This window comes from Suncus etruscus, chromosome 13 (assembly GCF_024139225.1).
Source record: "Suncus etruscus isolate mSunEtr1 chromosome 13, mSunEtr1.pri.cur, whole genome shotgun sequence".
In the NCBI taxonomy this organism is placed as follows: Eukaryota; Metazoa; Chordata; class Mammalia; order Eulipotyphla; family Soricidae; genus Suncus; species Suncus etruscus.
Window position 1 is genome coordinate 32,266,209 of NC_064860.1, and position 16,502 is coordinate 32,282,710.

Consider the following 16,502-nt stretch of genomic DNA (forward strand, 5'->3'; position numbering starts at 1 on the left):
ACTGGGTTTATGGAATAAGCACCCAGATTCAAGCATTTGGCCCAGCCCTCTGACCCGCCCTGTGCTAGCTATTGCAGCCACAGCAACAACATACTAGCGCCCTGAGCCCACCTGACTCCTTTTGGCGGCCAGGTACTGGGGGCACGAGTAGCAGCAGCAGCCACAGCCGGAGCTGCCAGGGGGCCCACCGCTCCATCTCCAGCGGATCCACAGTGGTAGGTCCTCGCAGCGGCGCCTGTGCCTGCGCATGCGTAGCCCCACACAAAGATGGCCCCGAATCTGGCTTCACGTGGGCAAGGCTGCCCGGCACAAAGATGGCCGCGAGCTCCTCTGCCGCCCGCCCCCCTCCTCCCCCGCCCTGGTCCGGGGCTGAGAGTTTGCAAGGTTGCATGCTGTTCTGTTTAGGATATCGTTAGTTGTTTATTTGTGTGTGTGTGTGTGTGTGTGTGTGTGTGTGTGTGTGTGTGTGTGTGTAGTGTAATTCTACTTACTACACAATATGATACTAGAGACATATCCCCTCCTTTCCCTAGGAAATCCTAGGAGAAAAAAATCAGTATTATTTTTATTAAAATACTTTTATAGAAAATCAGTAATATTTACTCTAGGAAAATATGTCTAATGATGTTGGTTCGGTGCATTCTATAATATATTGAAAACATTCTTTGCAGCCAGAAAATTGAAGGTCAGGTGGATATGTTTCTTGGAAAACAAGGGGTATGCAAAATACTTCGAGGGATAATTTTCAGAATGATGGAGGGGGAGTGACACCAACACCACCACCATTACCCACCCACACATGGTCGGGAACCATGTGGAATCCTGCAGTACTAGGGATCCTGCATGCATGCTCTCCAGCTCCTTGAAACACTTCGGCAGGGCAGAAAACTTTTCACCTAAGCTAGCTCTTTCAGGATTTCAAATTGTTTCTAATTAAATAACAGATTTGTTGAATGCCTCAAAGTATTCAGCAATGTCATATATCCCACCTCCATGTTTGCAAGAAGTAGCACATGACACTGTTGTGTAATCTTCTGGACAATATTGGGTATAGAGCTATATATAGGTGTTTTACTGGTAGAGAGATGGGCTGGTTGTAACATATTGGGAGAAAAACTTGTCTAGAAAAGTTTGAAGGCCTTTGAGACATAGTACCCATCTGAGACTGGACTAGAGTATGCCTGGATACCCAAGGAGGCGTGGTTCCACCATTGGAACAAAGGCTATGCTAAGAATACCATAAGAAGATCAACTCCAATTTTACCCCTTGTAATCACCCTAGCAAAGAATTTGAGGATGGGGGGGGTGTCAGAAAAAGATATAACTGAACTTAGTAGAGGAAAAGGGCACATTTGCCATTATCTCTGCAGAGATGTGTCTTTCCTTTCACTTACCCTATGGCCTCATGTGGCTAAGCTGTGTACTTCCTTAGGGGCACATTTTCTTTTGGAGAAATAGTTTGCATGCCTACTTGGGACATGTACTTGCTTTTTCTACTCTGTTTTCTTTTGAGCATCTCTCTTCTCCTTTCCCCTCCCTCCTTCCCCTTCCTCCTATCCCCTCAAATAAACTTCTTTTACTTCACTATTTGTCTCCTCCTAAAATTCTTGTTTTAGGGACCAGAGCGATAGAACAACGGGTAGGGCGCTTGCCTTGGCACACGCTCAACCTGAGTTCCGTCACCGGCATCCCACATGGGCCCCTGAGCATGCCAGGAAGGCATCCTGAACAAAGCTAGAAATAGCCCCTGAGCATCGCCGGGTGTGGTTAAAAAAGACAAAAAAAAAAAAAAAAAAGGATTACATTGATGAGTCAGAGATACAGGAGATAGTGAGTTTATCTCACATTGAGCTGATCCATGTTTGAACTCCCAAGCATGGCATATGGTCTTGCCTCTCAATAGCATTGAGAAGGGAGGACCATATTCCTACTCTGAACATAGAGTAGGAATAATTCCTCAACACTAAGCACCCTGAACTCATACTCCCTACCCACTTCCTCCATTAAAAAGAAAAACAAGGGGCCGGGCGGTGGCGCTAAAGGTAAGGTGCCTGCCTTGCCTGCGCTAGCCTTGGACGGACCGCGGTTCGATCCCCCGGTGTCCCATATGGTCCCCCGAGCCAGGAGCAACTTCTGAGCACATAGCCAGGAGTAACCCCTGAGTGTTACTGGGTGTGGCCCAAAAACCAAAAAAAAAAAAAAGAAAAAAAGAAAAACAAAACACACACACACACCCACACACACACACACACACAATGGGGCAAGAGAAATAGCTCAACCAGTTGAAGCACATGGTTAGGATGATAGAGTCCCATGTTTGACATCTCGGGCTGCAAGGCCCCCAGAGTACCACCAGGAGTAACATCCAATACTAAGCCTATGATATCTGAGTACTCCCAGGTATGATCCAAAAAATAAAAACCCCATTTATATCTTCAAATTCATTTCATCCACATTCCCCTTTGTATCTAAGATATAGCTGTATAGCTTGACATTTAGTTTCAAATATTTCAAGCTCCTATTTACCATAGGGCCTCTGCATTCATTTTTTTTCTTCCTATTTAGATTACTTTTGTCTTTTATTGCAATCTTGACCCTTTCCAAACATTCAAGTTGCTGCTGAAATGTTATTCCTTCAGAAAAACATCTCCTCGTTATATTTATCTTCATTTTCTACCTTAGCACTTTTTTGGTTTTTTCTTTGTAATAACAATGATCTGTAATTATTTTATGTATTATAGGTTTCACTTCTAAAAATATAAGTTACAGGAAGGTAGGAACATATTTGTCTTACATGATAAGTAGAAGGAATTAAATGATTGCCAAATGAAGGAAGGATGTGGCAATATAAAAGTGGCAAATAAGTTTCAATGTAGCAAGCTAGCATGCCGCTAACAGTAAATATGGACATAAAGATACAAAATTATTTTGCCTAGAGATAAACATATGAATATATGCATGATGTATACTCAATTTTATAAGTGAAATCTGTAGTGCATCAGAACAATATTTGGAAATAGGGCCAACTATAGTAGTTTTGTAGTACCTAGTCCTTCTTTCCACCATTTAGTAGCTAAATTATTTGCAACAAGTTAACATCTAATTCCATTTCCTGTATACAGACAAGGGTAATATCAAAGCATTAAGAGATTTAAATGGTAGAGCTGGAAAAATAGCCCAGGAGTAAGGCATTTACTTTGCATGGGGCTGATCCAGGAGAGACCAGGTTCGATTCCTGGCTTCCCATATGGTTCCCTGAGCTTACCAGGAGTGATTTCTGAGCACAGAGCCAGGAGTAACCCCTGAGCATCGCTGGGTGTGGCCCAAAAGCCAATCAATGAATAAATAAATAAACTTTTTAAAAAAGATATTTAAATGGGGGCCTGAGAGATAAAACACAGAGCAGAGCACTTGCCTTGCACATGGCTGTTTCGGGCTTGGTGGCCAATAGAATCCTGCATTCCTCCTAGGTTATGTAGGAATGATCCCTGCATAGACACAGGAGTAAGCCCTGAGTACGGGAGGGTGAGGCACGCGCACACACACACACACACACACACACACACACACACACACACACACACAGATATAAATGGAATATGGGGCTGGCGCCATGGTACAGTGGGGGGGGGCACTAACCATGTGCTTGGCTCACTAGGTTGGATTTCTAAGTACCCTATATGTTCCTCTGAGCCCACCAGGAGTGATTCCTGAGGACTGAGCCAGGAATCTTGACCACTGCCAGGTGTAACCCCAAAACCAAAAAAAAAAAAAAAATTGAACACGTCATTATTAAGTCTAGTCTGGTATCAAAATTCCCTTTACAAACATTAAGTAACAATATATTCAATTAAATGGTGTTCTGTTTTTATTTGGAGGAGAGGTTCAGAGGTGAAGGGAACTGAATTTGAGTCAGCAGTGTGCAATGAAAGTGCCTTAACCCTGTGTAATCAGTGGCTCCTCCTAACTTTCTCTTAAGGAGCTTAAGTTTTTTTGAGACAGAGATAACACAGAAGAGAAATTATGGACATTTCTGACTTCTGCCAATATTTCTGTGAATTCTAGATTTGTTCTAATGTTGCCTTTCTCCTTATCTTTTTCGTTCCCAACTTTTTTTTCCCTAGAAAGTGATCCTTCCACACTGCCTGTTCATACTTGCAAACTGTGACATTTTTTCTTGATTCTGATTCTATCACTATCCTAAAAGAATTTGTCATGCCTGGTGTCTGTGGATCTTGGACATTCTTTGTGGGCTCCTTGTTTCTTCCAGCCTACTGGCAGCACTTTGACGTAGTCTTCTTGTAACGCTCACATTGATCTTAGACTCACTTAGCATCTAGGAAAATGCATACTTGGAGACTGAGGGATGCCGGCTATTTGGGTTGACATCTCCTAACCTCCCCATCTGTAAAATGGGGACAATAATTTGCATTTGATTGTTACATGGAATACAGGAGAAAAAGATACCTGCAAGCAAAATGATTGATCTTAGTCTCACTAGTAAAATGCATGCTTGGAAACTGAGGGAGGCCGGCTATTTGGATTGACATCTTCTAACCTTCCAATCTGTAAAATGAGGACAATAATTTGCATTTCATTGTTACATGGAATACAGGAGAAAAAGATACCTGCAGGCAAAATGACCAAGATTCGAAGGTCTGTGCAGGCATGCAGTAGTAGTGTGCATGGAGGGGTGGGATTAGGAAGATTGAGTGAGGCCAGCTCCCTACCTACCCACAAGGAGCCAGGAGGCCAGCTAGAAGGGGCGGGGGGGTCCTACTGCGCAGGCGCGGCAGGAGGGGGTGGGCTAGATGGTCTCGCTAGCTCCCGAGGCCGTAGGCTAGTTCCGGGAGCCCACTCCCTCCCAGAGGCGGCCGCCTGACGCGTCGGTGACGTCATCGCCGTGCGCTGCCACGTCTGCTCTGCTCCGTGGTAATGGAGGTGGAGGATGATGAATGCTGTCGGGTGTTTCCACTAGTTTGGGCTCCGTCTCTGAGAACTCGGGTTTGGGTTTGGGGGTGGGTGTGGCAGCTTGAAGTCGGGCTCCTCTTTCTCGACTTTCTGGACGGGGACTGCTGGAGTAGCAGAAAGTTGGGGTCAGGAAGAGCAGCAGCACCCCAAGGCGGGGAGGGAGTCCACCCCAGCAGGCCTGCTCCGCTTAGGGATACCACCCTGCCCCACCGGCTGGGCCTCCTCCATGAGTGAGTATTCATTCGCGGGTTTCCCGCCTCCTTGTCCCCCATGCCTTGGCTGGGCCTGTTTCAGTCCCTCCAGGCCCTTCTCCCCACCACCACCACCACCACCACCACCCCCCCGAAATATTTCATCATCACTTGAGTGAAATTGGTGGGTCCTCACTCTCTCTTTCTCACCCTTGCTTCATTCACTCCATTCTCTCTTGCCAATCCCATCCCAATTTTTTTTTACCTCATTTGGTGGGTTTTTCTGCTGCATTTTTCTTGGCCTTGACTTCCAAGTTCATTGAGCCAGGGTTCTCTTCTGCAGCCCCCTACATCCCTCGTCTTGCATGCTTTTTTGTCTTGGAGTTTTTGTTTTTTTGTTTTTGCTAGCCTAGCCCATAGCCAAGGGCTATATATAGGGAACTTCTAGATCAGCCTCTGGAACGGTTTTTGGAATCCACGTCTCGTTCTTCAGTTTTTAAAGTTCTCATATTTAGGAAACTGATTTTGAGCCTTAATTGGCGGAAGTATGCCTAGGTTGACGATTGATCACAGTTCCTTTTTCAGTCTGCGTCTTTACCTGTTTTACTTTTTTTTAATCCTGTCGTTTGGGCAGTTTTGAAGCGATGGTTACTTCCATTTGCCTTTCAGAATATAGATAGGTATCTACTTGAGCTCCTTCCAGTATTTCATTATTTTTAGTGTTTCTCCTTTGCCATACGGTAATATCATTTGAACAGTTTTTCTTTTCAAGAGTTCAATGGCAGACTACTTGTATTCAGCTTTGTCCTGACAGCATCCTCTGAGGGCATGCAACATTTTAAACTCCTAGAACTTTCTTTACTACTCAGTTAAATTTAGATATGTGACATGTCTGGTCTCAGAATGTCGTGCTTTGATTTTTTTCTTTTAAAAGGCATATTTTGGACAATATTGATTTTTTTTCATGAGATATGAGTCAACTGACAAAAGACAAATTGTGACTTGACTAGTGCTGAAGGAGCTTCTATTAGAATCCGCTAGAAGCTAATTAGTCCTTTGACTAAATAAAAGTTAAGTTTTAAGTTCCAGGAGCATTTGTTTGAAAATCTGGCTTTATAAGCTCTTTACTCACTTGCTCTGGTTGTTTTTATTACATTAGCATTTTTATAAAACAGTAAGTTGATATTTAAATTTTTTCTTTGTTCAGAGTTGAAACAGGTTGATATCAATTAACCCGGGTTGCAACTGCAGGTGTGCTGGAAGCAGACTGGTTCTCGGACATGCCCGGTAGAAGGAGGGGCCCTAGTCGGCAGCAGCTAAGGCGTTCAGCTTTACCTTCTTTGCAGACTTTGGTTGGTGGGAGCTGTGGCAATAGAACAAGCCTGAGAAACAGGTAAAGAAGAAATAAGATTATGCATCATTTGTAACAATCCTATTGTCGGTTAAGACTAACAGAAGTTATTACGCTATATAGCCATTTATTTGCTCATCAAGAATATTTCTTAAAAAAAAAAAAAAAAGAATATTTCTTGATATTGAAGTAGAAATCCGGATGTTGAAATCTGAAAATTCAGTATTTCAAAATACCTTGGTAATAAAAATTGTGCTTAGATTTTACAAAGTGAAAGCAGTTCAGTTCTTAAGACTGATCATCCAAATTCTAGTTATCACTTTATTAGCTACTAAAAGGAAAGAGCAGTGAATAAAAGTACAAGGCAAGTATAACAGTTAAATTTCTTAATAGCACTTTTTTGGGTGGATGGGTGGGTGGTGACAGTTTAGAAAATCATAGTCCAGCGGCCAGAGAGATAGCATGGAGGTAAGGTGTTTGCTTGTCTTTCATGCAGAAGGTTGGTGGTTCGAATCGCGGCATCCCATATGGTCCCCTGTGCCTGCCAGGGGCGATTTCTGAGCCTAGAGCCAAGAGTAACTCCTGAGCACTGCCAGGTGTGACCCAAAAAAACAAAAAACAAAAAAAAAAAAGAAAAGAAAGAAAAAAGAAAAGAAAATCATAGTCCAGCAATGATCTTGAAAATTATTTTTAAGAATATTGAAATTAATAATGTGTCAGATATTGCCTAAATATATTGAAATGTTATATTTTAGAAATGTAAAGACTCAATCTTTTTGGTTTTTTGGGGGTTCATACCCAGTAGCCATAACCCAGGGGTTAACTTTTGGCAGGCTCATGGGATCATATGGGATACTGGGGATCAAACTTGGGTCGGCCATGTCCTACCCACTGTGATATTGCTCAGGAGGCAAACTTCCTGCCCCCATTTTAATCTTGTTAATGGAAACTTTTACTGATTTTTTTCAATGTTGAATAGAATTATTTTTAATTGTATTCACTGTCTAATTTCATTAAAAGATTTGACCATGTGGGAAGAGACGGCTTTCACCTGATAATTTGATCAAGATAATTTTTGCAAATTTCTGTTTTCTCCTTGATTGACGTTTTCTCTGCATTGATTCAGATTTTTAGAATTAGCAATTAATACAACCCCTGTCTTTTCTAATGCATTTCTGATGTCATTTTTTGCACTTCTCTTTATGATCTGTTCTGTTTTTTCTGCCTTTCTCATCCAAGTTCTGCTTCTTTCTAATCTTATTTAAATGGTACTGTCCCAGAATTTGCAATCTTTGGTTCTCATTTTACTAATTTTCAGGGACTGAAGCAATAGTACAGTGTAGTAGGGTAGCCTTGCATGTGGCTGACTCAGGTTCAATTCCATATGGTCCCTTGAGCTTACCAGGAGTGATTTCTAAGTGCAGAGCCAGGAATAACCCCCAGAGCATGGCCAGGTGTGACCCAAAAAACAAAACTATTTTCAATCCATGTTTTATGTTTTTGTATGTATAGAACATGTTTGCATTTTTTTTTTAACTTTGCTGTTCTTTGGACTTCATTATTTTATCTTAGCTTAATTTATTGGTTTTTGGGTGACACCCAGATATTACTTCTGGCTCTGTGTTTGGAGGTACATTCTGGTAGCATTTGAGAGACCACATGATGCTGGAGATCCCGTCTGGGCCTTCTGCATGTAAAGCATGTATCCACCCTTTGACTGCACATTTAAAGATGGTGATGTCAGACTTATGAGAAATGTTGAAAATAAATGGAGCCATAATAGTAACTCCTTGAACTCTTAACTACATTAACTCTTTGAACTTTTATTTTGAATTGTGCAAAATTTCAATATTAACGTATATTGCTTTAATATGGGAGGGGAATGCTCAGATGCTCAGGGGCTACTCCTTGTGTTTTGGAGACCATATTAGGTGCTAGGGTTGACTGCACGCAAAGCAAGTGTCTTACCAATTATTACTATTACTCCAGCTCTGCTATGTTTTTTTTGGCCACACCTGGAGACTGTCAGGATTTAATCCTGGCTTTACGCTCAGGTATCACTCCTAGCAGGACTTGGGGGTACTCTATGGGAGGCTAGAGATCAAATCTGGGTAACCAGTGTGCAGCAAATACCAGTGTACTATTACTCCAGCTTTGGCTTCCCTTTTCAGTGTTTTGGGTACTGCTGTTGGAAGGCTTAGATAGACAAAAGAATCAGGCTTGTTACTCAAGGTTTTAGGTTTTCCAGTCTTTTCAATTAAACTATTCTTGTGGGGCTGGAGAGATAGCATGGAGGTAAAGTATTGGCCTTGCATGTAGAAGGATGATGGTTCGAATCCTGGCATCCCACATGGTCCCCTGAGCCTGCCAGGAGATATTTCTGAGCATAGAGCCAGGAGCAACCCTTGAGCGCTGCTGGGTGTGACCCCAAAACAAACAAACAAACAAACATGATCATGGTTGCTTTGATCTATTCCCTCACCCTGTACACTCATCCATTAACATGTATCTCTTTAGCAATTTATTTTAGTATATGTGCTGCCGAAGCGAGCACCTCTTTAGCAATTTATTTTGGGTAGTAGAAAGAACTTATTTTGATGTATTAGATGTTAAGTTAAGGGAAAGATTAGTTGTTTGTAGTTTGAAATAAATCACTAAAATTATTATTGGTACATTTTTTTGAGAAGCTCTTATATTTATTGATAGGAAAAAAAACAGTTCTTCATTTCAATTAACCAGAGGGTTTTTTTTTGTTTTGTTTTGTTTGTGTGTGTGTGTGTGTGTGTGTGTGTGTTTGGGCCACACCCACTGGTGCTCAGGCCTTATTCCCAGCTCTGCACTCAGGAATCACTCCTGGCAGGCTCGGTGAACCATATAGGATGCCCAGGATCGAACCAAGTTGGTTGCATGCAAGGCAAATGCCCTACCTGCTGTACTACTACTCAGACCCCACAAAGAGGTTTTGTGTTAGATCTGGAAAAGTGTTATTCAGAATAAAATAAGGGTCTGAGGAGAGAGATCACAGGGCTGATGCATATGTTTTGCATAGTGGAGAGCCCTGGGTTCGATTCCTGACTCCAAAGGTTCTTTAAGCACCAAACAGGGAGTAACCTTTTGGACACCTCTGCAAAATACTGGGGGATCAAAACTGGTAAATAACCTAAATTTTAGAAAGAAATTGAATCAAGATGGTGTCCAGTTGAAAGCTCACTTCTGACTGTTTGCCAAGTATTGTAGGAAAAAATAGGTAATTGCTTAAGTGTGGTCACTTTTGAGTGATGTATGGGAGGAGACATTTAATGCCAAAGCACATTGGGGGATTGATTGGAAAAGTTAAACTTTAAGAATGTTGAAGAACTAGTTGAGTGACACATTCAAGTGACACATTCATTGAAATTTATGGTTCCCAATTTGGCTTTGTGTTGGTAAGGAGCAGGAATTTGCTCTTAGAAAAAAGTAAATTTGGGGCCGGGAACGTGGCGCTAGAGGTAAGGTTCTGCCTTGCAAGCGCTAGCATAGGACGGACAGCGGTTCGATCCTCCGGCATCCCATATGGTCCCCCCAAGCCAGGGGCGATTTCTGAGCGCAAAGCCAGGAGTAACCCCTGAGCGTCAAACGGGTGTGGCCCAAAAACCAAAAGAAAAAAAAGAAAAAAGTAAATTTTATTTTGGCTTTGGCTTTGCCTTTTTGGACCATACCCAGCATTGTTTAAGTCTTCTAGCTCTCCACTTAGGGACCATTTCTGGTGCGGCTTAGGAGAATATATGGGGCTAAGAATAGATCATCTGTGTGCAAGACAAATGCCTTACCCATTGTACTAGCTCTCTTGCCCCATATTTATGGAAATTTTTATAATAGTGGAAGGAACCATTTATTAGTCAAGTTTCCATATGCCATCCCTGTAAACAGGTAACTATACCAAAAACCTGCTTTTGTTTGGGGAGACTGGAATTTTGGAGTCTGAGCAGTGAATATCAACATGGTTAGCCCCCTTTGAAGACTTTGGTGTCGAGTCTGATAATTGTGGTCAACAGCACTGCACAAGGTTATCATGATTAGGTGCTGAAGGAATTAAGGATGGTCTGATAATTGTGGTCAACAGCACTGCACAAGGTTATCATGATTAGGTGCTGAAAGAATTAAGGATGGACTGAAGGAATTGAGAAATGACTAGAAATGTGCAACTGTTTTCCTCCAGACTTTACCCTTTGTACCTTTTCCCTATGCTAGTTTTGATGTATATTCTTTTTTTTTTTTTTTTTTTTTTTGGTTTTTGGGCCACACCCTGTGCCGCTCAGGGGTTACTCCTGGCTATGCGCTCAGAAGTTGCTCCTGGCTTCTTGGGGGACCATATGGGACACCGGGGGATCGAACCGAGGTCCGTCCTAGGCTAGTGCAGGCAAGGCAGGCACCTTACCTCCAGCGCCACCGCCCGGCCCCAATGTATATTCTTTAACTCTAATAAACTTTAGTTCTGAACAATCATGTGTCCAGTCCTAGGAATCATTGTAGCAAATAATCAAACCTGAGATGGTCTTCAGGACCTTCACACAATTTGAATATCTACTGTTAGCACTGAAAAGTGTTCACTAAAGAGAATCATTTCCAACCCTTTTATTTATAGATGAAGAAACTGAAGATGAAGGATATGAATTTTACTTTTTCTGTCTTTTTTTTTTTTTTTTTTTGCTGATGCTGGGAATTCAACCCAGCACCTCACAAGAGCAAGTATGTTCTCTATTTCTTTTTATTTTTATTTTGTATGTTCTAGTTCTAGGCCATCTCTCCAACTTGTAAATTTTACTTTATTAAAGACCACAATTTAGTGGAAAGTCTGGGACTAGAATTATTCCATGTTAAATGTTAAACTTTGGTGTCACTTTTTTTGGGGGGTTGCACATCTGGTGGTGCTACTGGCACTCAGGAATCACTCCTGGTGGGCATATATGGGACGCTGGGGATGAACTTGGGTCTGCCTTATGCAAGACAAGCACCCTTCCCAATGTACTATGTCTCAGGCCCTGGTCTCACTTTTAAAAAAAATCTATTTTTATGTCCTATTAGAGGAATAAGTTAATCCCCACCCCATCTCCTAAAATAATTGTAATTAATCTTCTGAGATATATTGCCAAAATCTTTGTTTTAGCTCTATATCTTTTGGTGTTGAGAATTTTGATCATATCTCTTAAGCTTCTAGCTAAAAGGAATACCTACACCTTTTTCTTTGCTACTGTTGTTCTGGATAATTTTATTTAATCTTAGTCACTTTGTCTTTTGGCTTGATGTTTAATAACCAGGACCATATAGAATATTAGACATAGAGATCTTCCCTAATTTGCCTTGGATATATTTCTTGAAGCCTAACATTTTATTGACTTTATTAATGCCAAAGAACATTAATCTTGCTTTACTTGGGAAAAATTTTACACAGAAACTTTTTGACCTTTAAAACATTTTGGGGGCCGAAGAGATAGCATGGAGGTAGAGCGTTTGCCTTGCATGCAGAAGGACAGTGGTTCAAATCCCGGTATCCCATAGGGTCCCCTGAGCCTGCCAGGAGCGATTTCTGAGCATAGAGCCAGGAGTAACCCCTGAGTGCTGCTGAGTGCGACCCAAAAACCAAAAATAATAATAATAATAATAATAATAATAATAATTAATAATAATGATTTTAGAGTGCTTTCTGAGTATACTTTTGAGATGATAAATAAGGAAATAATATTTGGCTTATTCTAACATAGATGTTCCTAATATTGGACACTAATCAAAATGAATTTTCATAACTTATGATAACTGAAATAAAATTTGGGGGTGGGGGGCACACCTGGCAGTGCTCAGAGGTTATTTCTGGCGCTGTGCTCAGAAATTGCTCCTGGCAGGTTCCGGGGGAGCATATGGGATGCCAGGAATTGAAACTGAGTCTATCCCAGGTCGGCCATGTGCAAGGCAACACCATACCACTATTCTATTGCTTCAGCCCCAATAAATTGTGGGGTTTTTTTTGTTTGTTTGTTTTGTTTTGTTTTGGGGCCAGACCCAGCGGTGCTCAGGGGTTGTTACTCCTGGCTGTCTGCTCAGAAATAGCTCCTGGCAGGCACGGGGGACCATATGGGACACCGGGATTCGAACCAACCACCTTTGGTCCTGGATCGGCTGCTTGCAAGGCAAACGCCGCGGTGCTATCTCTTTGGGCCCATAAATTGTGTTTTAACAGTAATCTTCTCCATTCCACTGATTTGTACAATTCCAGAGGCCACCGTTCATGTATTTTTTTATGTGAATAAATCTCTCCTGAAGTTTTGCAGTGCTGTGCTTTGATTTCTTAGAGCAAATCACATGGCTGTGGTGTATTAATGAGTGGTTTATGATTATGTAGTAAGGTTGTAAATGACAGCCTGTTCCACAGGAGGCTTGTTCTATTGTAATATATTTAGAAGTGAGAGAAAGAACGATGTTTTAAAACCTTCTCCACATCCCCGTTACTTGCTTTTATCTCTTTTCTGTTATGGCATTCTTAATTGTTTAGAAAAAGTCAAAGTTTATATGCCCATATTTCACTTGAAGTGTCACGTACTACTTTGCTAGTGTTCTATATTTGGAAATTTTAAGGTATATTTGTAACTGTAATTCTGTCCTCTGAAATTTTCTCTGGTATCCAATCCAGTTCTTTAGACTTCATAAACAGTGATCAAGCTTTCAACCGCTGTAACTATCCCCAAGAATATAGTTATATCCCAGTATTAGCCATTTTTAAAGCACCTGGTTTTAACATATGAATAACTCAGAAAAGAACAACATGAAGATACGGATTAAAAAAATTCATTTAGGGGCCGGAGAGATAGCATGGAGGTAAGGCGTTTGCCTCTCATGCAAAAGGTCATCAGTTCGAATCCCGGCATCCCATATGGTCCCCCGTGCTCACCAGGAGCGACTTCTGAGCATGGAGCCAGGAGTAACTCCTGAGCACTGCCGGGTGAGACCCAAAAGAACCAAAAAAAAAAAAAAAAAAAAAATTCATTTATTTTTGAGCTAGCAAGATCACTTACAGGACTAGAGCACATGAGCCTCTCTTGCAGCAATTCTGACTTCAGCATGAAACATCACATACTGAAATGGCCGTGATGACTTCTCCTTCTGAACCCAGGCAACATTGGGCTGAGTATTATTAGCAATAGCCTTGTGGCCCTCTCCTTAAATCTCAGAATTGTATATTTAGAGTTTGCTGTCTTTTTCACGAACTGTTGGTTTTCTGTCTGATCCACCTAAAGTTGTGTATTTGCAGTGAACAATGAAAAGAGCAGTCTTCTTCCTTAAGATTACAATCTTATATAAAAAATAGCTGAGCAAAAATATTATTTTACAGTAAAAATTGTCATTATAAAGACACAGTATAGGAATAATATTATAAAGGAGAGATGAATAATTTTTTATTGTACCATAATAACTTCAAAAAACCTGCTCGGGCGGGGCCGGGCGGTGGCGCTAGAGGTAAGGTGCCTGCTTTTCCTGCGCTAGCCTTGGACGGACCATGGTTCGATCCCCCAGCGTCCCATATGGTCCCCCAAGCCAGGAGCAACTTCTGAGCGCATAGTCAGGAGTAACCCCTGAGCATTACCGGGTGTAGCCCAAAAACCAAAAAAAACCAAAAAACGAAAAAGCCTGCTCGGGCATTTTAAACATAAGGGCCCATAAGATAGAGGACTAGAGCACATTTTTGCTCCCCCTTTGACCCTACACCATATGGGTTCCCCAGACCAATTCCAGGAGGTACTGGAATAACCCCTGAGCACAGTCAGGTGTGGTTTCCAAAACAAGAATTTTTGAAGAATTATATATATATATATATATATATATATATATGTAGGAGGGGGTAAGAGGATTGGCTTCTACTGATGAATATCTGTAGAATATCTGATGAATATCTGGCTCTTGTATAGGGTGCATGGGGAGGATTGACTTGAGGTGAAGCTAGGTGTTAAATAGAGGACCTTGGGCCAGAGAGATAGCATGGAGGTATGGCATTTGCCTTTCATGCAGGAGGTCATCGTTCTAATCCTGGTGTCCCGTATGGTCCCCCATGCCTGCCAGGAGCAATTTCTGAGCCTGGAGCCAGGAATAACCCCTGAGCACTGGCGGGTGTGACCTAAAAACCACACACACACACACACACACACACACACACACACACACACACACACACAAAAATAGAGGACCTCATAGCATATACTTAAATTGGATATTATTTTGGTGGTGGGAAGCCTTAAAAGGACTCTAGAGTCAAAGATAATGGGGCCGGGAAGGTGGCGCTAGAGGTAAGGTGTCTGCCTTGCAAGCACTAGCGTAGGATGGACCACTGTTTGATCCCCCGGTGTCCCATATGGTCCCCCAAAACCAGGGGCGATTTTTGAGCGCATAGCCAGGAGTAACCCCTGAGTGTCAAACAGGTGTGGCCCCCCAAAAAACAAACAAACAAAAAACGATTCTAGATGAGAGAACAACAGTCTGAGTTTCACTTTAATTAAATTGTTAGGTGAGGGCTGGGATACTAGTTTGCCTTGCACATTGATCCCCAGCACATCATATTGTCCCGAGTCCCCAAAGGAGTAATTCCTGAGCGCAGTCAGGAGTAAGCCCTGAGCATTGTTGGTGTGTCCTAAATTAGATGAAATATTTTTTTTGCTCTGTTTCTTTTTTTAAATTTTTTGATTTTTTTAAAATTTCTTTTTTAAACACCATGATTGCAAATATGATTGTAGTTTGTTTTCAGTCATAGTCATGCAAAAAACACCCCCTTCAGCAGTGCAACATTCCCACCACTAATGTCCCCTCTCCTCCCTCTCCCATCCCCTGCCTATATTCAACACAGGCATTCTACTTATACTCATTAGCATTGTCATGGTAGCTGTTAGTGTAGTTATTTTCTAACTGCGCTACCACTCTTTGTGATAAGCTTCATATCTGGACTGGTCCTTCCAGCCCTCATCTCTGGGGATTATAACAATAATGTCTTTCATTTTTCTTAAAGCCCATAGATCAGCGAGATTATTCTGTGTCTCTATGTTTCCCTCTGGCTTACTTTTCTTAGCATAACATGTACATTCATGTATAGGAACATTTCATGACTTCTAGAAGAAATATCTTGAGCTATGTGTAATGAAATGTCTGAAGTAAGACAGTAAATTTAGAAAGGAGGGAACAGTTCGGAAAAAGTATTATATTGTGAGATATTTCAGATGTAGTAAGTGACTGAATATGAGTAACAGAAAGTTCTTATATGAGGGGCCGGGTAGGTGGCGCTGGAGGTAAGGTGTCTGCCTTTCAAGCGCTAGCCAAGGATCAGGACCGCGGTTCGATCCCCCGGCGTCCCATATGGTCCCCCAAGCCAGGGGCGATTTCTGAGCACATAGCCAGGAGTAACCCCTGAGCGTCAAACGGGTGTGGCCCAAAAACCAAAAAAAAAAAAAAAAAAAAAAAAAGTTCTTATATGACTCCCAAGTTTCAAATCTAGGCTGTTAACAGGATAGGCCAACTAGAATCAGGATTTTCAGATAAAAATCTCACTTATGGGGCCAGCGCAATAGCGCAGTGGTAGAGTGTTTGCCTTGCACGTGGCTGACCCAGGATGGACTGTTCGATCCCCAGCATCCCATATAGTCCCCCAAGCCAGGAGTGATTTCTGAGCGCATAGCCAGGAGTAACACCTGAGCATCACTGAGTGTGACCCAAAAACCAAAAAAAAAAAAAAAAATCTCACTTGTGTTCAATGAGATGACATCGGTTGAAAATTCAACAGTGTGGCCAGAGAGATAGCATGGAGGTAAGGCATTTGCCTCGCATGCAGAAGGTTGGTGGTTCAAATTCTGTGTCCCATATGGTCTCCTGAGCCTGCCAGGAGCGATTTCTGAGCATAGAGCCAGAAGTAACCCCTGAGCACTGCCGGGTGTGACCCAAAAACCAAAAAAAGAAAAAGAAAAAAAGAAAGAAAGAAA

At 41.9% G+C, this 16,502-nt stretch overlaps 2 protein-coding genes across 2 annotated transcripts in view; one reads left to right on the forward strand and one right to left on the reverse strand.

Annotated features, from left to right (window-relative positions):
- Positions 1 to 339, reverse strand: part of POGLUT1 (protein O-glucosyltransferase 1) — a 32,367-nt gene extending 32,028 nt beyond the window's left edge. The window contains exon 1 of the mRNA XM_049785921.1: positions 112 to 339. Coding sequence (XP_049641878.1) covers positions 112 to 196 — 85 coding nt within the window. The 5' untranslated portion in view covers positions 197 to 339. The remainder of the gene's footprint in view (positions 1 to 111) is intronic.
- A 4,603-nt stretch (positions 340 to 4,942) lies between these two features.
- The window catches only part of TMEM39A (transmembrane protein 39A), a 35,393-nt gene continuing 23,833 nt past the window's right edge, over positions 4,943 to 16,502 (forward strand). The window contains exons 1-2 of the mRNA XM_049785949.1: positions 4,943 to 5,201; positions 6,414 to 6,555. Coding sequence (XP_049641906.1) covers positions 5,198 to 5,201; positions 6,414 to 6,555 — 146 coding nt within the window. The 5' untranslated portion in view covers positions 4,943 to 5,197. The remainder of the gene's footprint in view (positions 5,202 to 6,413; positions 6,556 to 16,502) is intronic.